At 42.9% G+C, this 24,137-nt stretch overlaps 1 protein-coding gene and 1 long non-coding RNA gene across 3 annotated transcripts in view; both read left to right on the top strand.

Annotated features, from left to right (window-relative positions):
- LOC108897625 (uncharacterized) lies at positions 1-3,006 on the top strand. The gene is made up of 2 exons (XR_001963330.2): positions 1-1,092; positions 1,361-3,006. It is a non-coding gene; the product is annotated as an uncharacterized LOC108897625 (long non-coding RNA).
- Positions 3,007-13,012: 10,006 nt separating this feature from the next.
- Positions 13,013-24,137, top strand: part of pde1a (phosphodiesterase 1A, calmodulin-dependent) — a 48,162-nt gene continuing 37,037 nt past the window's right edge. The window contains exons 1-2 of one of the 2 annotated variants that reach the window (XM_051075302.1): positions 13,013-14,340; positions 19,837-19,863. In XM_051075302.1, the coding sequence (XP_050931259.1) occupies positions 13,793-14,340; positions 19,837-19,863 (575 nt within the window). In that variant the 5' untranslated portion in view covers positions 13,013-13,792. The remainder of the gene's footprint in view (positions 14,341-19,836; positions 19,864-24,137) is intronic. The other variant, XM_051075316.1, reaches the window with a different exon arrangement.

Here is a 24,137-nt window from a genome sequence, read left to right as displayed (position 1 = left end):
ACGGACACCAAGTGAAACATTGACCAAGTTACAAAACAGCCAACACTAATGAACTAAGAGCCACTCATGTTTTTCTCTTGATGCAAAGAGCAAATTTATTTGGACCAAACTCAGAAACAAAATATTTCAGGCTGTGATCAGGTGAAATTCCTTTTCTTCAGATAAACTGTGTTCAGCTTTGAGTTCTGCTCCTTTATCTAAAGTCAACCAACAACTCAACAGCTACAATAACACTGAATCTGGAAAATACTGGGAGCAATTTTGGAAAAGGCAACGACCACAACAACAAAAATGGTTCAAACTAGCATTTCTATGAGTGAACTTTGATTGATTCTCCAGTAAAAAGGTGATGATCCAGCTCTGTTAGTTTCCACTCTGCACTGAGGAGCTGAAGTCTCAGTTTACTGTGAAGTTTGTAGTTTTTCAGCCTGTGTCTAAAAACACAACAAAACAACAACAAAACCAGTCGCGTGCTAATGAGGGAAAAACACAGAGACACGAGACGTGTCAGAAATGTTACTTCAGGAGTAACACGTATGTGACACAGTAACACTGTGCCTGCGGGCACCAGGTCGCCCAGGGACCACATGACTCGCCCGCAGGGCATGTTCTAAAAATAGCACTAATCGCCAAGGAGCTCCGTATAAAATGTATTTAATTGCGTTGCTGTTCTTTTTTATTCTTGCATAGATGTAGATTTGAAAATGACAATACTGAAAATAAAAAAATAAAAACTACATGAACTCTGACCTTGCCTGGGTCAAAGTTCAATGTTGTGCGCATGACAAACCTCTCACTCTGCTGAGATAAGCTAGCGGGCGCAGCTAGCACGGGGAGCTGGGTGAATTTTCTACCCCTGAAAACATGGCAGAAAAAGAAAGAACACTTATCATTTTCACAATGATTGGGAGGAACAGTTTTTTTACGACTGTTAAAGAAAACTGTGTGTGTCTCATTAGCGGGGCGACTGTGGCACAATGTGGAGAGACACTTCAGTACGTGTCACAAAAGCTACCATGCTAACTACACACCTGGCAGCGCACTACCACTACACACAACTGAACCATTTGAACTGTGAGCTGCAAGACAAAGGTAAGACTGCTGCTGACATGATAAGTGCTGTAAATGCATTTAAAGCTAAGATGAACATTTTCTCTGCATTTACAGAGAAAAAAGTGCTGCACTTTCCTCCTGTGCAGTCTGTGCTGAAAGACAATGTTTCTGTATCTGCGGCTTTAGACAAAGTTGCAGAAAAGTACTCTCAAGTCATAAACAGACTGAGCAAGAGTTTGAGAACAGGTTTTGTGACTTTGATCAACGTAAGCCATGCGTGTCATTCATTTCCAATCCTTTCATGCAGGCACTGCTGGACAGGTGGAGATTGAAATTGTAACGTTGCAAAATGACCTCCACCTCAAAGCCCACCAGGGTGCACCAGACTACCGGTGCCTTGTGGACACAGAAAAGTACAAAGGTGTATGCACAGCAGCTATGAAGGTTGCCTGCCTTTTAGGTTCAACCTATCTCTGTGAATCAGCCTTTCCTGACATGAACTTCATCAAAAACAAGCACAGAATGCACCTTACTGATGAACATCTGCAAGACTCACTCAGAGTTGCAGTGTCAGGTTATATCCCAGATTACAGTACACTGGTGAACCGCATGCAGTGCCAGGCTTCCCACTAACAGACAGACTAACAGACATTTACAGACAAAGAAAGAGATAACATGTTTTCAGCGAAACACCACGGCAAAACTAAACTCAAATATTGTTTTAAAAAAAAATGTGACAAATTTGTTCATGAAGTGTAACAGATGTGTTGATGAGTATGAAATGTGATGGGATTTATTTAAAATTTTTCATCTTACACAACTGACAGTCTGTACAAACATCGGTCATAGTTCATGAATTGTTAAAAACTGTTACAGAGGTAGTGGTTAGTACAAATGAGACATGATGATTTCCTAAAAAAAATGTTACAAAACTGATCATTTGAAAATGAAACGAAATGCATTGAAATGAATGGAAATTAAAAAAGTGTTGCATGTTGAAATGTTTCTGTGTTTCCTCCCGTTGTATTAACGTGATCTGACAGTGTCTTCACATTCAGTATATGAATATTTATTATTAATAATAATGATGATAATATCATCATTAAAGGTAAACCATGCAACTTTAAGTTCTTCCAGAAGTTTATATCAAACTGGTAGCCCTTCTTACTACTCGCTATCCTTGAAGTAGCTCTGAGTCAAAAAGGTTGCTGACCCCTGGTTTAACACAACTGGAGAGTTAGCTGAATCTAAGTTTTACTGAGGAGGAGGAGTGTGAGAAAAACTCATTTTGACAAAACGTCCTTTAAAGATTTGAGTTGTAATTGAAGCCTACAGATTCAAACAGACAAACTGTGGTTAAATAAACACCTGAATGTGTGTGTTGGATGTTTTCTTTCCACTAATCTGAAAGACGACATGTTATAGAAGCTAAATATATCAAACTTGACCGGAGCCTGTTGTGCCTGGTCTTAATCAAACAGGTTGTATCTTTCACTTTGGTCTGTGTTGTTGCTCTCTCAGCTCTGCTGTGTTTACTAACTGAAAATGAACAAAGACACAGTCAGAAAATTCTTTCTGCTCTTTTTTTTTTTTTTGCTAGCAGGATGGTATGTGTTATTGTATTAGAGTCAGTAGAAATTAGTGCAACTGAATGAGTTCCTCTGGATTATTAGTGTGATTATTTTTATTAGTATTAGTTTAGAATCTGTAATTTGAGTAAACCAGTTTTTGTTTATGTTGAATGTATGCTAAAGTGTTTTGAATTCATGCCGTCTTGTTTTCTTTTGGAGAGAATGTTTTATGTAACTATATGTAGTTTTGGTTATAGCTTTATTGATTTAATGTGTGGCATATTTAGCTTTTAATAATATTAGCACTTATTTAGGACTGGGAGATGATGTGATGAAGTGAATGAAATTGTGCTCAGTAATAAAGGAGCTGTGGCCTGTGAAAGGTGAGGTGTGGCCTCCTCTCTATCAGTCCACAGTATATGTATCTTGCTAACACAGCGCTCCCTGGCCTGTTGCCGCTTGCTATCGCTCCAAACTTCCCCCAGAGGCAGAGGGACACAATGCAGTGTTTTTAATTAGACACTGTAGATGGTGAAGTCTTCAGAGTCTTTGCATTTTTCCATTGAGGAACATTTTTCTGAAATTGTTCCACAATTTTTGCAGGCAGGGCAAAACAACATTTAAAAAGTGGCTGCTACAGTGTCCTGGGAGGGACAAACTACGCTGTCCACTTAATGAACAGTGTAATAGAGAGTTCACCAGTGACATCTAGTGGCTGAAGTCTGGATTATTTCAGTCCGACACCACACCTGCCAGTGTCTAAAGGACAACCTGTGAGTGCCAAAAGTGGCCCAGCTGAAGCCAGTTCGCCTCCTTTTGTTGGCCTATTTCATAGATGCTTTTAAATACTTACTTAGTTTTTTAAAATTTCCTTTATTATCTTTATTTTGTAATGAAATATTTTTGATTCTACATTTTGTTTCTAAAAAGCCATAAAGACTAGAGAAATATCTTTGTTAGGAATCACTAAAATATAACGCAACCCAGTCCAATGTCATTTAAAAACAGGCCTAAACAAAACCTGAATGGTTTGATTTCTATTCTCATTTTATTCTCATTAGTATTATTATTACGTTGGTCTGCACCCAAACAATAGAGCGGTGCAGGAATGAGTCCTAAAACTCAGAGGTGCATTAGCATGTTAGCACCTCCTGTTCCCTCGTCCCAAAGTCAGTGTGGCTTTGGTTTAATGTCTGAAATAAGGTCTGTGGTTTTAACACAGGCTCAAGACATTTTCAACACGGGTTGTCAACATCATGATACTGCACACGAAAACTGAAAACCCATCTACTCACCAGTCCACCTTTACAGCCTCGTTGTGTTTCTACTAACTTTCTGAGAAGAAAGACTTTCATAGAAGAGCTCAGAGTATAGGGTGACACGGGGGTGGATTTTCCCTCCTGTCCCATCCCACTCCCACAAACATAATCCTGTCCTGTCCCAGTCCCAAGTCAAATTAGAAAAAAAAATCCTGTCCCGTCCGGATCTGAGAAGAATCACTCCCGTTCCATCCCACTCCCGTGTCATGTGTTTTGGGTACAGTCTGTAGGTTTTGTGGTACCTGGCTAGAGTGATGTGCACTAAATCACAGGCACATATTTGTATTCAATTCACCACCATGGTTTTAAAAAGTATCCAGGTTCTAACACTTGAAAAGGAGCAGGACCTTCGGTCTAAGACTTAAGGACATAGCCTGACTACACCACCCCGGAACTTCCACCTGGGCAAGTACTCACAATTTCACTCTATTAGACAAACACTGACCCAATAAAGGGCACAAGGTTCCATCCACACACTCTATGGTCTATGAGGAAGAGATATAGGTATTTAATTGAACACCAGTGTAGACATTGACTTAACATATTACATACAAATCTTAACAAATTACAAGCCCTCATTCTCACTCCTGCTGCCTCTGTCCCTGCATCCCTCTGAGCTGTTTGCTAATGCAAGGCCCTCATCTCTTCTGCCTCCTTATAGTATCTCAGTAAATTAGTCATCTGGAATAACAAAGTTTATAAATTATTCTTGAAAACATTCATAGTAGCCAGAAAAAAACAAGTACCATTACTACATGTTGCTTTAACTCTTCTTTCTGCTGTGCACTAGACATTAGATAGCTAACCTATCATATAATTTTAGTTTGTAAGCCCTGGGTTTGTTCATTAATTAATCCATAATGGATATCTGTCACGGTCACTTTCATTCAGCCAGGTTACAACATGTTAGATAGCTAACGTAAGCTAGCTAGCTGTTTACATAGTTTAACCCTCCTATTATCTTTGGGGTCAATTTGACCCAATTCAATGTTTAGCATATCTCAATAAATGATAAACATCTTTTTTTTTTTAAACTTTATATTTAATGACTTTTCCTAATTTAATGGGGACAACTGGGTAAACATAAAATTTACATGATGATATGTAGGCGGTGGGCCAAGGGGAGATTTCGTGTATTTAGATGATCCCCGCCGAGGGAGGACCTCATTTTTTGTTAATAATATCTTCATTTTTCAAAAAATTAATCACAAATTGTTGACACTCTTACCTTTTGCACATTTTTTGATTATTGGTAACTTTGTCTGAGTTACAAACCGAGCAGGCAGCTATGCACAGGGTCCTACGTGAATGAACACATAGTTAAAATAACAATAGATCAATCGCTTTTAAAGAGATGTGAAATGAATCAAAAGTTAATGGTCTCCAAAGTTCGTTATTAAGTTTGATAAAAGGGAGAAAATGATTTAGATGTAGTTGTTACTGTCAACCCTTCAAAACGTAATTCTTCTGTAACATTAATGATGTTCTCAAAATGTCATTGTGGACACTGCACATGATAAATATTACTGATTTCCCACATTTGAGTTCCAGTGAGTAGTTTTTTTCACCTGTCAATCTTTATAAGCATAATATAAGCATAATGTCACAACAATGGGCCATACACACACTACACCCCTGCTTAAACTATGTTTGCTAGCAAACACCACAGATATGGAGTGCTGTATGCATGTTTTTGAGAAAGATGGTCCTGTAACCCCTTTTACAGACACAGGATGGAAGAAATGTATTAATTCTGTGTTTCAGTGGAAAGACCTTGGTACCAGAGAGAGTACTGTGGCAGAAGAGGCAGTGCAGAGATTTAATCTAAAGACCAAGGCTTGCTGTTGTCATGCTAGTCGTTGTGTTATGTGGATGGCTTTGACTTGCCAAGAGACTGAATATGGAAATTAGCTTTGGCTATATGTTCATTAATTGTCCCTTTATAAATAAGTTCACTTCAAACTTCAAACTTCAGGAATTCCCTGCTGCGATTCCAGCTAACAGTGGCTATCACAGAGTCTGCTACAGCCACTTTACCAACATCACTAATATAACACCAGTGAAATACACTAAATAAACTAACCAGTAACGTTAATCTTAACTCAGTGAGTGAGTGTAATTTGTTAAGCTTGTTAAGCTCTTAATGACTGATGCTGGCCAGCTGCCAAATTACCACACGCTTAACTCCCAACAATTTAGGTTATTTCTTACCACATGAAGTGAATAATGTAATATTAATACGAGAAGAATAGTCACCAATATTGAAATATAGATTCAATAGATTCAAAGTTTTTTACAACTTTGTTTATCATTTTTCAATATTGAAAACATAATAATTAATAATAATTGTTTAAGCATTTCTTACAAAAGTATTAAAGGGTCAGGCTGCAGTGTTTTGCTAGGTATGGGTGAGAGTGATTGGAAGATTGAAGACCAAAAGCCATACAAAAATGGACATGACCAAAACATGTGTCCAGGAGAGAGAAACAGGAGAGTATTGACATCTAGGATTGTTAATTTCGCCAGTCTGTCATTAGAATAATGCAACCTATGGACAATCTTGAGCTAGTGGTGGGCGGATCGATCCAAATATCGATAGTATCGATACCAAGTCGGTATTGGATCGATACTAGCCTGGTGAGATCGATTCTTTACTTTAAGTTCCGCTCTTGTTTGCAATGCTGTGGTTTCGGCAAAGAGGAAACAGCAACCTCAGCCAGGTTGCCGGACTCGCCGCTCCTGTGTCAGCGCAGAGCAGGCACACTTCGCCTCCCCCCTTGTGTTTAGATGTTGCGCCGTCACGTGAGTTACGTGACATGACTTAGACGCGCAAAGGAAACAAACAAGCAAGTTGCCGGCTCAGGTTCATCAGCACACGCACAGAGAAAATACAACAGAAGAATGGCAGAGAGGAAGAGGAGCGCCATGTGGCTGTATTCTCAAGCCGAAAATGAGACAACAGCAAAATGTGGGATTTGTAAAAAGCTAGTCAGGTATAGTGGAAACACTACCAATTTATATAAACATATAAAAGCATTTTCTATTTAATTATAAACTTTGTCCTAATTCTGTCCTGGCTTTTAACTATTTATAATAAAAAAGGAAACATCACAAAAAACACTTAAGGTAATGAAAATTAATTGAGATTTAGCAATTCAATGACGCATCCACCTTATTTATTGAAAAGTATCGGTATCAGCGATACTGGCCCGTATTTACTTGGTATCGGATCGATACCAAAATATGCAGTATCGCACACCACTATCTTGAACTGAATCAGGCCATGTCTAATACAAAGAGAAGATGTGTGTATACGCTGTATAGTATTCTTCCAGGTGTCCTCCGGTATTATTTCTCCAACTTTGTCCCACGTATGAGGGCAGCTATCCAGAATTAATGTATATATTTTTGATATTGCTCTTTTGTTGAATGGATTTACTTTAAGGACTAAGTACAGTAGGTCTTTGGGGGGTGGAGATGGATACCCTGGGAAAAATTTAGAGGTAAAACTCCGGGCTTGAAGATATCGGAAGTAATGAGACTTTGGTAAACTATGGTCTTCACATAAAAATTTAAATGAAGCAAAGCCATCATCAGTGAAGAGGTCTTGAAAGTAGACCAGGCCACTTCTGTGCCAGACTGCAAATGCCTGATCTAGATGGAGAGAGATGAGATGGAGCTAGATTCAAGTCTCTTGAGCTTGACATGCACTTAAATGTAAACTATGCAAATCCGGTCATTTTTCCTCTGTCATCATCATCATCATCACGAGGACTTTGATATTTCCCACGCTGTGGGAGTGGGAAAATATGGTTCCCATGAAGATATTGATAGTTCACACAACATAGGGGTGGAGCAAACATATAAAAGCGTGCACAGCAGCCTTCTGAACCATTTCTCTTGGTGCTCTGTGTGAGTCTACACTGCTGGTGGACGGTGGTCGTGTTTCAGGGTCTCAGGGTGGCTCCTGATTTGAGAGGCTGCGACCAACTACATCTACCCAGAAGTCTCTGCTGTCAGGCTGTGCCTTGATGACACTTTGTGTCTTTGGCTGTGTACCACGTATGCATTAAAAAGTAGATACAGATTTACACAATGGCGCCACATTTATTTAGCAAACACAACCAGCTGGTGAACACAGTGCAGCATTTAGCAGCTAAAGAGCCAGAGATTTCCCTCAGGAGGAGGAGACCAAACACAGAGCTGAAAGAGAGGAACACTGGATACAAAGAGCAGCCCACATGAATCATCGTGCTGCTCTGTGATGATATGTCAGTGTTGTGTTCACAACCTGTCTCAGGTCTGCTACAACTGACAGTGTGAAGTGCACATGGAGAGCAAGACAGGAAAGCTCAACAGGTGCAGAAACAGAAAGTGAGAGGGGCGGGGCTTAGCTAATGGTCAGTTCACAGGTGAGGAGAGATTCAGTGTTTCAACAGGAAACAATCTGGATCCAGTTTAATTAAAACAACTGTCAGCTGGTGTAAAATCCTGCTTCTACATCAACTGTACACACTGTGACCTGCTTAAAAGGACAAGAGATCTCCATACACTTCTGATTCTGAGAGGGAGGGAGGGAGGGGAGTACAACAACAGTCAGACGGAGCTGTGCTGAGCAGCATGTGGGTGAAAGCCAGAGGAAGATGTCTCTCCAACAGGTAAAAAGACGTAAAGATACAGGGTCCTCCGTCTGTTTGGAGTCTCCTTCCTCCTCCTCCTCCTCCTCCTCCTCCTCCTCCTGTAGTTTGTGTTGACGATGGGCTCCTTCTGCTCGGCTCTGGATAGGAAGATGGTGGTGGTGACAGTGACGCCACACGAGGAGACGCCAGTTAAGACAGTGACAGGTCAGACAGTCATTTTCTACCTCTCTAAAACTTTTTACTTTATTTGTTTTTAAAAATGTTGTCGTTAGATGTAAATGTTGATATTTTATAAGCAGGACATAAGTGCAAAGATAATATTATAGTTAATATTTTATGCTGACATTTTGGCCAGGTCACTGTTATGCAAGATTTACTTGTTTTGATGTTTCTCTGCTGAAGGAGGAAAGTTTCGCTGCTTCAGTTCAGTTTAACACCTCCAGGTGTTAAACTGAACTGGATGCAGGATCTATGACATCACAACTAATTGGAGCCAATCACAGCCCAGTATGTGAGGTGTGGAAACATAAAACCTCCAGCAGGTAAAGTCTGGATTCTTTTCAAAGAGGGAGAGGGAGTATATTTAAGATTTTTAGGCTGAAAACTCAGATCAGATACAAATAACATAAAATTCAGTGTGTGTGTTTTATAGTCAGTCAGATAAAGGCTTAAAAAGGTTTAAAAATAAACTGCATGTCTCTCAGCTCTGTGTGTGTTGTTCTACTTGTTGCCTCGAAAGGCTTTTGACAAACAAAGACCTGAATATATTACTGAAACACACACACACACACACACACACACACACACACACACTCCTCCAGCCGCCCACGCCGTCATCTTTAATTGTCTCTTCAGTGTTGGTGCTGATTATGAAGAGCCAATTAACAGTCAATTAGCCAGCTGACCAATCAGATGGTCTGTTTGTTGCCATGAGGGTTTGTTTACAACCACAAGAGCTGTTGTGTCGGACACAGCTGCCTCTGGTCTCCTTCGGTCTCTGGTCTCTAGTCTGGTCTCTCCTAGTCTCTTTTAGTCCCAGGTCTGGACACCTCTACTCTCTGTTCTGGTCTCTTCCTGACTCTTCTAGTCACTTTTGGTTTCTGGTCCATTCTGCTCTGTGGTCTGATCTCTTGTCTGGTCTGTTCTGGTTTCTTCTGTTCCCTTGTCTCCTCCAGTCTCTTCAGGTGTCTTTCCACAGGTCTTCTGGGCTCTTGTCAAGTCAGGTCTCTCATGGTCTCTTAAGGTCTCTAGGTGTCTGGCCTTGTCCTGGTCTAGTCTCTTATGGCATCTTGTCATGGTCGGTTCAGTTCTCTGATCTCTTCAGGTCTCCTCCAGTGTCTTCTGGACTCCTCTGGCCACTTCTCTGGTCTTTACAGGTCTCAAAGTTGGTCTCCTCTAGTCTGTTCTGGACTCTTTTATGGTCTTTTTTGGTTTCTTATAGTGATTACTAGTTTCTGGTCTGGTCTCACATGGTCTTTTCCGTCTCAAAGCACAGTGTCCTCTAGTCTCTCGTCTAGCCTCTTGTGGTCTCTTTTAGTCTCTTCAGGACTCTAACTCTTTTCTTTTCTCTGTTAGTCCCTGGACTCCTCTGCTGTCTTGTCTGGTCTCTGCCTGACTCATCTAGTCACTTTTGGTCTCTGGTCTGTTCTGGTCAGTGCTCTGACCTCTTGTCTGGTCTCCTATGGTTTCTTCTGTTCCCTTGTCTCTTCTTGTCTCTTCAGATGGACTCTTCTGGTCGATTCAGGTCTCTTGTGGTCTCTTAAGATCTCCTCAGGTGTTTGGTATAGCCTTCTCTCTTCACTTATAGTGTCTAGCATGGTAACTTCTGTTCTCTGATCTGTTCTAGCCTCTTGTGTCTTCTGGACTCTTCTGGTCACTGTTGTTTTCAGGTCTTAAAGTCAGTCTCTTCTGTTCTGGACTCTTATGGTCTTTTTTGGTTTCCTCTTGTGAACCAGCTCAAACCATGTGAGCACAGATTAACCCAGGATCATCCGCACTAACCAAGGTGAACCCAGACTGATCTGTGTGGATGAACCTAGTCATATACAGGTTTAACGCAGCTGACTGACCAGCAGAGGGAGACACACATTATACACAAATATACACACAAATACAGCCAGGAAGCAACAGGTAGTGATGGTATTTTCTAAAACAAGGATGATGTAGAAATGTTGACATAATCTATTCATAATTATTGTCTAAATTTTCTGCCATAGATATAAAGAGTAGATCAAGTGAAATTAAAAGGTAAAATAATTCCAGCATTACATCAGGTTTCCTGTTTCCCTGGTGTTTCAGTCAGCTCCAGCTGCTGCTGTGGATCCTTTTAATTTCAGCTCTACAGTCTTTTTAGCTTCATCTATTTTTAGGCCTGACGTCTTTTGCAATTTCGGGACGGTCAGCTTTGTGTAGAAAATTCCTCTGAGGAGCAGGTAGAGTAAGAAGAAGGCTGTGTTCAGAGAGAAAATAATTCTGCAGAAATCACCCACACCATCATCCAGTGTGACCTTTAACTCTCAGATTTACTCTGTCACCAACTCTCCACTACCTTTGTATTCTCCTCCAACCTTACAGTAAAGTGATATCATCGAGAGTTTTCCATTTCCTCAGTTTTGAAAATCAACTCAAAGTATCTGTGGAACTTAATTACAAATTTTAAAATGTGCTACCTTCCTCTCCCTGTATCAGGTGACTGTTTGCAGCCAATCAAAGCAGTGAATCGGCTGCAGCATCCAATCAGGAGCAGGTGCAGCATTGGGAGATGTGTGCGTGGACCCACCAATCACTGTCCTGTGAAAAACTGCAAGACCTGGTAAGAAATTTAAGATTCAAGAAGCAAAGCTTCATTGTTTAAAGGAACCATTTGTATGTTTTGCTTTTGCTTTGTAGCCAACATTAGCTGTAACAGCTGTCACTGAGCAACACCAGTGTTTTGCCTCTATTTCTATCACTTCTTCTCTTCTTATGAAGCCCTCATGCTAACCAGCTAACCAGCTAGCCTCGACCCAGCCTGCCCAGTCTTGTCACTTTCTGATAGAGACTCGCTGTGGCGTGCAGACTGTCCTGAGGAAGTAGCGCTGCTCAGAGGGTGTAGGCTATTCTAACGTCGACCATCACCACCACCCGCTCCCTGCATGAAAAAATGTTTGGCTTTTACAAATAAGCCGATTAGTTTCTCCACAGGAAGCTTTAAAGTAGTAGCTAGCATACTTTTGTGTTACCAGTGTTTACCATTAGTTCAAGTGACTATCCTCAGAGGAGGAAGAGCCACTCTGCTTCATCTCTTGCTGTTCCTTGTCTCTGAGGTATTTCACATTTTTGTGCATCACTGCTGACTTTAACAGAAGAAGTGAAGTGCTGGAAAATATTAGTTCCTCTGCAGTCACATTCAGCTCTGTGGATCTGGTTGAACAACCCTTGGAGTGTTTTGCAGCAGCAGCTGCATCGGTCGCTGCTGAAAAAAGACAAAGATGTCACAGAGGGGGATGAACACAAACTGGTGAGGCGTCTCTTGGAAGACTGCCTGAGCAGGAGGGATGCTGAATCTGGGTTGAATATTACCATGTCATTGACTGAAACATGACTGATGTTTTCACCTCACCAATTACCCAGCACTGCTGTAACTGTTTTTTCTCAGCTACCTCTGATTTCATGTCAGTGTGTGTCCAGGAATATGATCAGATGCTAGTGTTTACTGCTGGTGCATCACACATGTTGTAATCACTTTTCATGGACAGCTAAGTGTTTGTTCAGTCGGCTTCAGCCTTTTCTTCAGGAGGACAAAGCTGATAAACGTAGCAGCTTCATTTTGCTGCAGTTGCACTGCTGGAATCACTCTTATCCATGAACACATTTATTTTGCCCAGTCTAGAATCAACAAGTTCCTCTCTCTGTGGAAAAGGTTTTCGCCCTCAGTCGCCTGTGGAGAGTAGTGAACACCACAGTTTCCTGAGGTACACTGTCTGTGGGACGGTCCTGTTGTCTTTCTGCCTCTTCCTCAGTGTGTGGGGTGATTAGGTCAGCCAGCAAGTTGCCCCAGATGTAGATCTGCAGTTAGCCCTAATGGCTGTTCCAGACAGAAGCAGTTACTCTGTGTTTATGTTCAGACTCAGAGATGAGTGTTTGAAATGATTCATGTAAAAAACATGTTTATTTGGAAGGTTTATTTGTCATTTTTTCTGCTGATTGCCCTGATATGTGCTGAGTCTTTTTCTCTGTCTCTCCATCAGATTTGGTCAGTGCAAACACAGCAGTCTGTCCAGTATTATGGTATCGGGGCTGTGATGCCCACCGCTGCCTCTAGGGGGCGCCGGCAGGGCCCTACACTGATTGTCTGGTTCTGCCACTTGACTGGAGAGGTTTTGTGACTCTCATTTTCAGGAACATTACATCATCATTGTCTAAAAACCACACACGCACGCATTCACACACACACACACACACACACACACAGCTCAGCTCACACTCTCACACACACACACACATGCAGTGGATGAGCGAGGGGAGGACAGACTGAGATGCCTGGTTGCTGTTTGCCTCTGAGCGGAGCGTAAAGTTATGTGTGTTTGAATTTGGGAGGGAGGAGGAGGGAGGTCTGTCGGCTGCAGGATTCCATCACTCTTAGCAACCGTTGTTGAGTTACCACGGAAACGCTCTGCGATGTTCTCTGCTTCTCCTTTGTCCTCCTCCATCGCTCTCCTCTCTCTCTCCCCTCCTCTCTCTCTCCCTCTCACTCCATCCTGTCTTTATTGCTGGTCGACTTCCTCCGTGCGTTGCTACGGCGATGCTCTGGGACATTCAGCTGGATCATTTTACCGCCGCAGTGCCGGAGTGCAGAGCTGAACTGAGGGAAGACATCAGCTGATCAGCTTGTTTGGTCGCTGGACGCCGTCAGTCTGCTCCTCCTGCTTTTCAACTTTTTAAAGAAAGCCACACTTTGCCTTGTGACCTTTAACCCCTCGACTTCCCTCACGGATCACCTCAGATCGTTGTTTTGGATTGGGCAGGCTGACAGGTGACATCACAGGAAGTTGGATGAAGTTTCATTGAACCCAAACGGCTGTGATCAGCGTCGATGTTTTCACGTCTCTGTCAGTCTGAGAGACAACCGGACGCTTCTCAGAGACCAAACTCTGCTCTGTGAACACAACAACTCCACAAAGACCTAAAGAAAACCCACCACCTCCCTCTCCTCCTCACCCACGCTGACATGAACGAGGAGGCGGAGGAGTCGCAGGAGGTGTTGAAGGGCGAGGAGCAGGTGGACGAGCAGCAGGAGGAAGAGCAGCAACAGGAGATGCAACAGGCGGGAAAACAAGGGGAGGAGGAGGAGGAGGGGATGCAGCAACAGGAGGACATACAGTCTGAGGAGGTGCAGCAAGGAGAGGAGGAGCTACAGAACGAGGAGGAGCAAGTGCAGCAACAGGAGAAGGAGCAGGAGGAGGAGTTGGGAACTGAGGAGATGCTAGAGGAAGAGGAGGTGCAGCAGGAGGAGGATGTACAGACGGAGGAGCACCAGCAGACTGTGGAGGTGCAGCAGCTGGATGAGGAGGAGATGCAACAAAAGCAGAACGAGGTGCAGCAGAGTGAGGTGGTAGAGCAGGAGGGGGAGGAGGAGGAGGTGCAGCAGAGTGAACAGGAGCAGAGGGAGGAGAAGCAGCAGGTAGAGGAGCTGCAGCACACTGAAGAGGCACAAGACTTTGTGGACGCTGTGGAGCAGAACCACAACAACCAGGTCCTGATTCGACTGAGAGGAATGTGAGTAAACACACATCACACAATCAGCTGGCTGATGATGTAATGCTGATGATGATGATGTAATGGCACTATTGATAATTGGCGATCGTGTTGCAAGGACCAATCGATCAGTGTTCGTTTTGGACTCAGACTGACAGCCTCGGGGATGGCATTAGCGCGGTGGCCTGGTTGCCGTGGTGATGTCGCACGGACTGAGGATGGAGGGAAGATGAATGACAGAAAATGAGTGGAACACAGTGGGTGTGCAACATGACTGAACATTAGAGAGAGAGAGTGTGTGTGTGTGTGTGTGTGTGTTGTCTGTCAGATGTTTTCTCAGCTAACAGGCAAACGTCGCAGCAGGAACAACATCATCACATCTGCAGCAGCAGATGTAAAAAAATAAAAAATAAAAAACAGTCTTTTTGTGCTGTATAGTTGCCATGGTAACGGTAGAGCGTTGCGATGCAGCAAAGATAGACAGATCAGAGAGAGAGAGTGAGGGAGATGGAGACGGATGAAGAAGAGAAGAAAATGATGTGAATGTTTGATTTAACTTCCTCTCGTTTACATCCTAACCAGCCCGATCACAGCGCCACCTCACACTGAGCACACACACCACTTTAATGGAGTCTAATGAGCAGGGAGTGACATCACAGCTCATCATTAGATTAAATGACGAGCTGGACACTTCAGTTCAGTGAGTAGATTGATTCCACTGTCAGCTCAGTATGAAGGTACAACCTCAGCAGCTAGTTAGCTTAGCTTAGCATAAAGACTGGGAGCAGGGGGAAAGAGCTAGCCTGGCTCTGTCTGAATGAACAAAACCAGCCTACTGTGTCTCTTTGTAGTCAGTGTGTGTCTCTTGGTCAATATTTTGATTACTAGCTGTTTCCAGTCTTTATGCTAACGTAGCGGTGTGTGTATGTATGTGGTGAGTAGTGAGTAAAAAAGTCAGTCCTGTATTGGGTGTGCTCTAGAAGACAGCAGTGCTTCAGATGGTAATGAAGGTGAGTGGTATCACCTGTCAGTTTGCAGCTACAAACAAACAGCCCAAATATCTCCACACTGCTGAATTCCCTCACACTCTTTGTCTCCTCGTCTTTTGAGCCTCAGGCTGTGTTCTTTGGGGCGTCTTCTTCAGTAACGCTGTCGCTCGAGTTTTCGTTACCATTTTCTGTGGTTATGTTCTCGTTTCTCTCACCCTGACTCCGGACGTACTGCTGTGCACGGCTGCAGGAGCCCAAGCATTAGCATGTGTGCCGCTGCTCCTACTCTCTGTGCTGTGTGGGTCAACCTAACCTGACGTGACTGTAACTTAATTCCAGCTACATGACTGGTTCGTTGCAACACTCTTTTCATATCATTCACGTTTTCTGAGGTCAATCAACTTGATATCGACCATGTCTGTTATTTTTTATTATCACCCTGTTGTCTACCTAAAACCGCCTTGTGACAATTTGCATGTATGTGTTATACAAGTTGTGACCAGTTTCATTCATTCAGTCAGTCATGACCTTGCAGGGGAGCTGGAGCCTTGACCAGTTTCAGCAAAGACCAAATTTCCATCTTAACCTCAGTATGTTTCATTTGACGCACTGACACTGTACAAATGTTGTGTAATTCACAAGAAAAAGGAGCTATTAAAGTCAGGAGGAGAGGAATGTAATTGTGTGTAGCTGAACATGTTGGACCCCTCAGATATATCTTGGGACCATTTCATGGGTCCTGAACTCCGGTTTGGGAACCTCTGTGACAGAGCATTCACAGACATACATCATTGAACGTATCCATGGCACAATGGCTCAGATCTTACCATTAACATACAGGTGGTTTGGCTGGAATATACAGACACAGCATTTAATAAAAAGCAAACACACAAACATGTAGGTACATAGGAGTGAGCTTCATGCTTCTCGGTCCTCAGTGCCTCTAAACCAGACCACTGCAGTTCACACATGCAAAAATCCACCTGTAACCTTTCACATGTTTAATCCTCATAACTCAATAAAACGTGTAACATAATGTTATGATTCGTCCTCACATGTCAGTGTGTCTCATTCATCATGTCATGACAGACAAAAGTCACCAGCAATGTTTGATTTAATAAACGTTCCTCGCATCAGTGGCAGCAGTGAAATGAGGTGCGGTGTCATTTCCATAAAACACACACACAAAATTTATGCCCCTTGGCAACTCTCGCTCTGTTTAACAGACCCTACTGGCTGTACAGCATCTTGTATTAGTAACTAGTTGGCAACAGAGCAAACAATCACAGGGGAGGAAAACGACAGAGATTTACCAGCAGAAGTTGGTGTGTTGGTAGAAGAAGTTGACGCCAAGAGAAGTGTTTCGTTTTTGCCAGATCCTGTAATAAACATTGGCGTGTGGATGTGTTATCTGTCAGCAGTGATTCAATGAGAGAGAAACACTGAAGGTGTAAAAATAAAAATGCAACACAGAAGCTCAAATAACGTTCTGCTGCCGGCAGTGAAAACAGGGGAACTTTGTTTTGATTTTATATTATTTATTTAGTTTTTACAGGAGCTTTCGAATGATGATAAAATGTGAGGAGGTGCCACCAAGATCGGTTGTTCAAGGAAATTAAATATAGTTAATGTTAAAGTGAACAAACACAGTCTAACTGTGCAGAAAAACAACTGTCACTAATTCTGATTAAACACAAATTACACTACAGAGTTTACTGATGAAGGCAGCTGGGTCTGCAGTAATGACTGTGAATTATATCTGATCACATCTGCAGCAGAAGCAGAGGTAACGTCTTTTATTTCACACACCTCTTCCCTGTCAAAACCTAGCACCTACATTACCCACAATACAACTTGACTGCTGATGTTCAGCTGGAGATTTTGTTGGTGGTGTTTTATGCTAGCAGCAGCTAATGTAGCCTGCAGCAGAGATGACAAAATATGATTTAATTCAATTTTAACAAAGTACTGAGTATATTATTTAAAGGCCCCTCAGATAACTGACTCACAGACTCCTCCACCTCAGTCATGTTTATCAGACTGCAGACATGTTGCCTCTGTCAGCAGGGCTGGACATCACTGACAGTAACAAGCAGTTGTATTGGTCTTGTTTTTTCCCTCATTTAAAGACTGCTCTAATTGACTTTTTTGGCCACTTTGGAGCAGTGGAAACAAATGGACACAACCTGAACACATCAGCACAGCTGCTTATTTCCACATCGAGCAGTTACAGAGCAGCACGATGATTCACGTGGAGTGGTGTTTGTGTCCAGTGTTCCCTCTCTTTAGCTCTGTGTTTGGTCTCCTCCTCCTGAGGGGAAATCTCTGGCTCTTAAAGCTGCTAGACACATAGAGAGTGAGCTTGGACCTGAATTTGGACCCAACACACAGAACAGCTTCAGAGGCTTATTATAATGGGGGACAGTGGCTGTGGCTGGGACAGTGAGAGGGTTCACAAAACAAGGCAAGGATCTGACAAGACCATCACATCAGGACTGGAGTGAAGAACCAGAGCTGAAGTACTGCAGAGGGACTGATGAGGTGATGAGGTGCAGGTGTGCAGGAGGCTTGGCAGGAGCAGGAATTAGAAAACCACGCCCATCCAAACAGCTCATCATGCTCGAAATCAGCTGCTTCATATCACGTCTCTCTCTTTCTCTCTCTGTGTGTGTGTGTGTGTGTGTGTTTGGTCGTTGGTGCCAACCATGCTTGAACCACTAAGTGCCCTTTTGTGTCTTCGTTCATTCTCTGATTGGATTAATTCTTCCTGAGAGATATAAACAGTATCCTCACATCAACAAACAATAGCTGTCTGCGCTGTTTGGAGGGAAAACAAATAAGTGTACAGGATTTTGTCGTCCTCCCTAGTTTCCGTGGTAACAGCAGAGCATTTTAATGCAGCAAACTCTCCGCTAAAGAGAAAGAGAAAGAAAGAACAGGACGGCTTTTTATTTTTAAAATTATTTTATATGTTGTGATGCATATTTTGTGTATTCACTGTATTTCTTTTCATTAACCCCCTCACTTTTTACTGAAGATGAGAGGGAGATGAAACTATGAGAAAAAGAGAAAATGTGCTGGAGAGTTCATCAGACTGTTCTGTGAAGCAGAAAATAGAACAGAAATCAGTTGAAGCAGTTCTCTCACTGCAATAAAAACTCAATAAAAGCCAGGTTAACTCGTTTTTATGATGATCAGTCACCTTAAAATGATTTTTTTACTAGAATAAGAACTGAACATGAACAAGACTGGATCACACAGAGAACAGTATGTGGACATCAGTCTGTCCAGTTCAGTCACAGTAGAAACTGTAGAAACACAGTAGAAACCACATCTTGCTCTGCGTTCTTGTTCCTATTTAACTGCTGGTTGATGGTTTTATGATCAGACTGTTTCATTTTAATGGATGCTCTGCTCTTCCTTCAGGCCGGGGAGCTCGGGCTCAACGTAGGCGGTGTAGATGGAGTTAACTACTAAAAAAGCGCGAAACGCACCCTGTGGTGGTGCATCACAAACAGAGTCATGCAGAGAAGTAATGCATCTAAGAATAAGATATACTTTACATGCTCAGTGGTAATAATGCAGGGAGGAAACAGTGGGAGGTGAAAGAACAAAACATTTCAGCTCAAGGACAGAAGAGCCGAGGAAGCAAAATCACATCAGGGAGAAAAGAAATGCAAATTCTCTGAGTGAAGGCATCAGCCTGGAAAAGTCATGACAGAGCGGTGACTCATTCTCCACAAACTCTCCCTGTGCTCACCTGTCACTGTTGCCTCTGCAGCATGCTTTTGTTTTTTTGACAAACCCCCCCAAAAAAGAAGGAAAACACATTGCAGCAACCTGCCGCTGCTCTCTGTGCTGTCCCTGCTTTGTAATTCAGCGCTGATCCGCCCACGCAGGCCAGTGTACAATTACCAGTCGACCATGAAATAGCAGGTTCCTGCTGTCAGATTTCAAAGCTGAGACATGTCACAGCTGTGATTAGCTGCTGGGGTCAGATCCCAGAGCTGTGATTGGCTAATTTAAGACCAGATGCTTGACATCCACTTGTAGAGTTTATATCTGGTGCACATATTTACAGAGACCTTCAGAGTGAGACGTTCCTGTTTGCAGCGAACCAGTGGATGAACAGAACTATCGCTGTGATCCTGAGGAAAACTCAGGCAGGTTCTGCAGTGAAGTGGATGTATGGATGCTGGAAATAATGATATCCACTGAACGTGTAGTCACATTGACTCTAAAAATATGTGTATCATGTCTGTGTTCAGATGACTCAGAGGAAGAGCATGAATTCTGGTGTAAATTGCAGCAGTCGGGCCCTAATGGTCTGAAAGTACCTAAACAGCCTGGATGAGCCGGCGCTGCTGCAGTAACTGCTCTCTGTGTTGATAGGTGAGGTCTGCAGTGCAGAGTGTCACCACTCGGCCTGGACCGCCTGAACACACCTGATCTCACGGTCAGGTTCTGATGAGGACAGGCTGTGATTGGTTCATTTCAGTGACTCTTGTGTTTTTGTTTTTGTTTGCAGGCAGAAATATAAAAGTACATCACAGAGGTAAGACGCACGCACACACACACACACACACACACACACACACACACACACACACACACACACACACACACACAAGCACGCAAAGAGGAAGCTCTCAGTCTGAAGTAGAGCACTGAAGAGGCTCTCACTCCTCCTACACACACCTGGGCTGCCTGTCTGTCTCTGCACCTTTTTGTCTCTGTCTCTATTTTTGTGCAGACAGTCCCTCTCACACTGTCTTCACTGTTTGTCTGACTGTGTTTTTTTGGTGTAACGCTGTGTGTCCTCGTTGCTTGGTGACAGTTTCAAACATTTATTAAAGGACCAGTGCATAGAGTTGCTCTCACACGTGCACTGAACCTATTAGGACATTACCTGGAGGAGCTGCACGTGTGAACGCAAACGGACTGGACTTTAAGCGGACTTTAACTGCCCAGTACCTTCAATGGGTGAGAGCTCATCTGACATGTATGAGCTCCTGTGAAAGAGGATCCTGGATCTACCTGATCCTCTGGACTTTGTCCAGAGTCCATGTGAGAAAACAGTTCAGGAGTGAGCTGAATATCCATATCCTCACGCCTTGTTTTCCAAGACAACACAACCATTCATACTTTCAGGTGATTATACACTAATCAGAACATAATTATTATATTATATTTCTGTCAATAGATCCCCTGAGGTCCTTTAAATACACACTAACACTCCCATTTCCCTCCTAATTTCCTGACTCCTCTCCTATGAATGAGTAAAGTATTGTGTACCAGAGAAATGTGCAGGTGCCCAACAATAAAGACAAACTCCCCTGGTTACACACAACAGACTCAAACACTGACAGGCTGCCACTCACTGTACTGCACTACATACACATCTCAGGTACTTATACTTTACCTGTCATACCACTTTCTACTTCCACTCTAGTACATTTGTCATTTAGCAAATGAGCCAATATTTCACAAAAGAGATCAGAGATCAGAGGAAAGTCCAAACACTGAAAACAGATTTGTCTGTTTCTTAGAGCAGTATTATAAATTCAGAACTGTTACTTGTTAAAGAGTATTTTTGTATTGTTATAACAGTAGTTTTACTACAGTACTCAGACACGTCATACTGGCACATGACAAAGTAAAACTTTCCTCTACGTTTGCACAGTAACAGCAACTGTACATGTCTGACAAACGCAGTGGAGTAAAGAGTATAATATTTCCCTCTGCAACATGGAGGAGTACAAGTACCATAAAGTGGAAATAGTCAAGTGAAGTACAAGTACCTCAGAACTGTACTTGAGTACACTTTACCCCTGCTACTACCAGTACTACTACTACTAGTACTAAAATAATAATGATAAAATGAAGCTGTAGGATGTTTGATGAAATGCTGGAATCACTGCAGTCTTGAACTTTACTTCTGTCTCTCTCGCCTGTCTCCTGCTCTGAATCCAGTTGTAACCATGGCAACTAAAACAGATTTCATCCAGTTTACAAGAAGGTGTTTGGTTACCATGACGACGGCAGGATGCCAGGCCGCAGCGGAGTCTTTATGTCTCCCTGTTGTCAGTCTCCTCTGTTGTAAACATTCAAACCATCCCTCCATCCTGCAGTAAGAAAAGACCTGACCGCCCAGCACTAAACATCCCTCCATCCTCACTTTATTCATCCCTCCATCCTCACTTTATTCATCCCTCCATCCTTTATGTACCAGGACTGTATGGCTGGTGTTGGGTGAATATGCAGTATGAGCCCTCTTCGGGGCACAGACTGCAGCCTCACGCCCACTCGGCATCTTCTAGCAATACAATATTGTTAGAAGATGTTTGTCGTCTTTTTTGTCGTCTTAAGCCCCTTTGAGATGGGATTAACAGGGAGGTCGGGAATAAAGTGTTTACTCTGCTCTAAGTCAAGTTCAAGTCATTGCTCCAGGAGGCATTTTAACCACTGGGAAATGACAGGATACGAGACAAAAGAGAGAGACAAAGGCTTTCCACAGGGGAGCTGAAGGGGAGGCAGAGACACTGTATGAGGCAAAAATGTCTTGACTGTGAACACACAGACATGACACACATATTGATATCATTCAATGTGACTTACACTTCCTGAGGATATTATTATCTCACATGTCTGTCCAGAATAAACCTCCATGAATCTGCATAGAAGCCCCAGAAAAAAGACGCCTCACCACCTGCCTGACAATCATCACATGCTAAAGTAAACCAGTGGTAGTTGTCTGTAGAGCCACGGGTACACTGCAAACAGGAACCACTGTTAGCTACTCCGGCACACTTTTAATGGGGACAATTTGCCAAAATATGAGCAAATACAGGCCAAAGCCATGGGTCTGGAAGGAGAAAAGCAGCACCTACAGTACCTGTAGTTGATCTTTGATATACAGGATTTAGATGAGAGGCGGAGCAGCCAGTTCAGAGGAAAACAGTAGGAAGTGCAGCTGTAATCATGAGTGGGGTGGGGGTGAAGAATTACCCACCTGCGTGCTTTGGACGAGATTAAAATGACCTACCAGAGCAGGTGACGTTCAAATCACCCCACCTCCCCGAGAGACATAAATCCAGTCTGAACGGGGATTTAGATGAGAGGATTAATAACAAAGACAGGTCCCTGTTTATCTTAGCTCGAGGTGCTTTGGTTTCACACTGAAATGAATTGCTGCCCTGGCTGACAAAGACACAGTGGCTACAAAGACGACGTGTTTATTTCCTGGAGGAGAGTCCCGTTACTAACTGTGGCTGTCAGCTGATTGACAGGAGGCAGAGTGTCATGTGTCCATCTGGAGGAAACAGATTTTCATGCTCTGGTTGTGTGGTGTGAACAGGACAGCAGCTGTGTGGGTGCAAAGTATGAAGAGCGCTGCTTCCTTCTGTCAGTCAGCAGGTGTATGAAGTCTGCAGAGAGGATTTCTGAGGACTAGTATCACTGTAGTTAAGTAGAATACATACATCACAGTAGATTTTCAAACATACATTAAAACTGTGGAGTTTCTGGATTGTGTGATGAACTCTGACCTTTATTAACAGTTGATGAGAGGAGAGGGGAGAGGGCTTTCTCCCAGTGTTCACCTTTACAACTTTGAAACTTGGGTCAAAACTGAAATATTTCTCTGAAGTACAGAGAAAAACACTCCTTGATGTTACTGGATGTAATTCAAACATGAATTAAATGACAGTGCAGTAATGTGAAAGTTACTTACAGTGATTTTGTCAAAATGTTAAATCTTCTTTGTGTCGTTTGCTTTTTGCTTCTTGACTTGCATGATGCCAAACACCACAGTCACATACAGTATACTGTTTCCTAATGTCTAATGTGAGCTCTGTACTGTACTGACACACATTTCCACATCCTTTATGGTCAAATCAACTCTGTCCCACCTGCTCCATCTCTACCACAGCTCATCAGGATCTAATGAACAAATAAAGATAACTGCTCAAACAATGAAATTATTATTAATTCATGAGCCACAAACAGAAATCATACTTTGTAAATGGCTGTAACATGCAGCTCTGTGTTATTCTAGTAGCAGAGTGAGAGTGTGCTGTGTGTGTCTGTGTTGTCAGGCTGAAGGGGGTCCTGGAGCAGATGGACCGTGGAGTCGTGGACCTGCAGGAACTCCGCAGGAACCTGGAGCTCGCTGCGTGCCATGCTGGACGCTGTTTACACGGATGAGACCAGGTGGGATGGACGGAAGTAAGAAAGGAATGGCGGGAGGAAGGGGTAGACGGATGTGCAGAAAATAACTCGGAGCTCCCTGGTTATCTGAGTTGTGACTGACAGGTGTTTCTGCTCTGCAGGCGTCTGCTGGACACTGAGGACGAGCTCAGCGACCTGCAGGCAGAGTCGGTGCCCAGCGAAGTACGTGATTGGCTGGCATGCACCTTCAGCAGGAAGATGGGCGTGGCCAAGCGTCGCCCTGAGGAGAAGCCCAGATTCAGGAGCATTGTCCACGCAGTGCAAGCTGGGATCTTTGTCGAGAGGTAGATATTACCCGTCAGTTCATGATGAGTTTTGATTTCAAACGTGGTGTTTGAGATGATTTATCTACACGTCTGCAGCAGAAGAAGGTGGAACAACTACACCTGTAATCATCCTCACTCTAACTGGTAGTAATGGATATAAAATATACCTGATTAAAAGTATAATCACACACATAGTCAACAGTTTCATGTTTTTAATTTGACCAACAAAAAAGTCCCATAGGAGAATTCATTATCCTGCACAATGGCTGCATAATGTAGAGTATACCTACAGGACTCTGTGACTCTAACATGTGTCTGGATGATTTTTCATTAT

The sequence above is a fragment of the Lates calcarifer genome, linkage group LG1, assembly GCF_001640805.2.
Source record: "Lates calcarifer isolate ASB-BC8 linkage group LG1, TLL_Latcal_v3, whole genome shotgun sequence".
Lineage (NCBI taxonomy): Eukaryota > Metazoa > Chordata > Actinopteri > Centropomidae > Lates > Lates calcarifer.
This window is presented reverse-complemented; position numbering and strand designations above follow the sequence as displayed.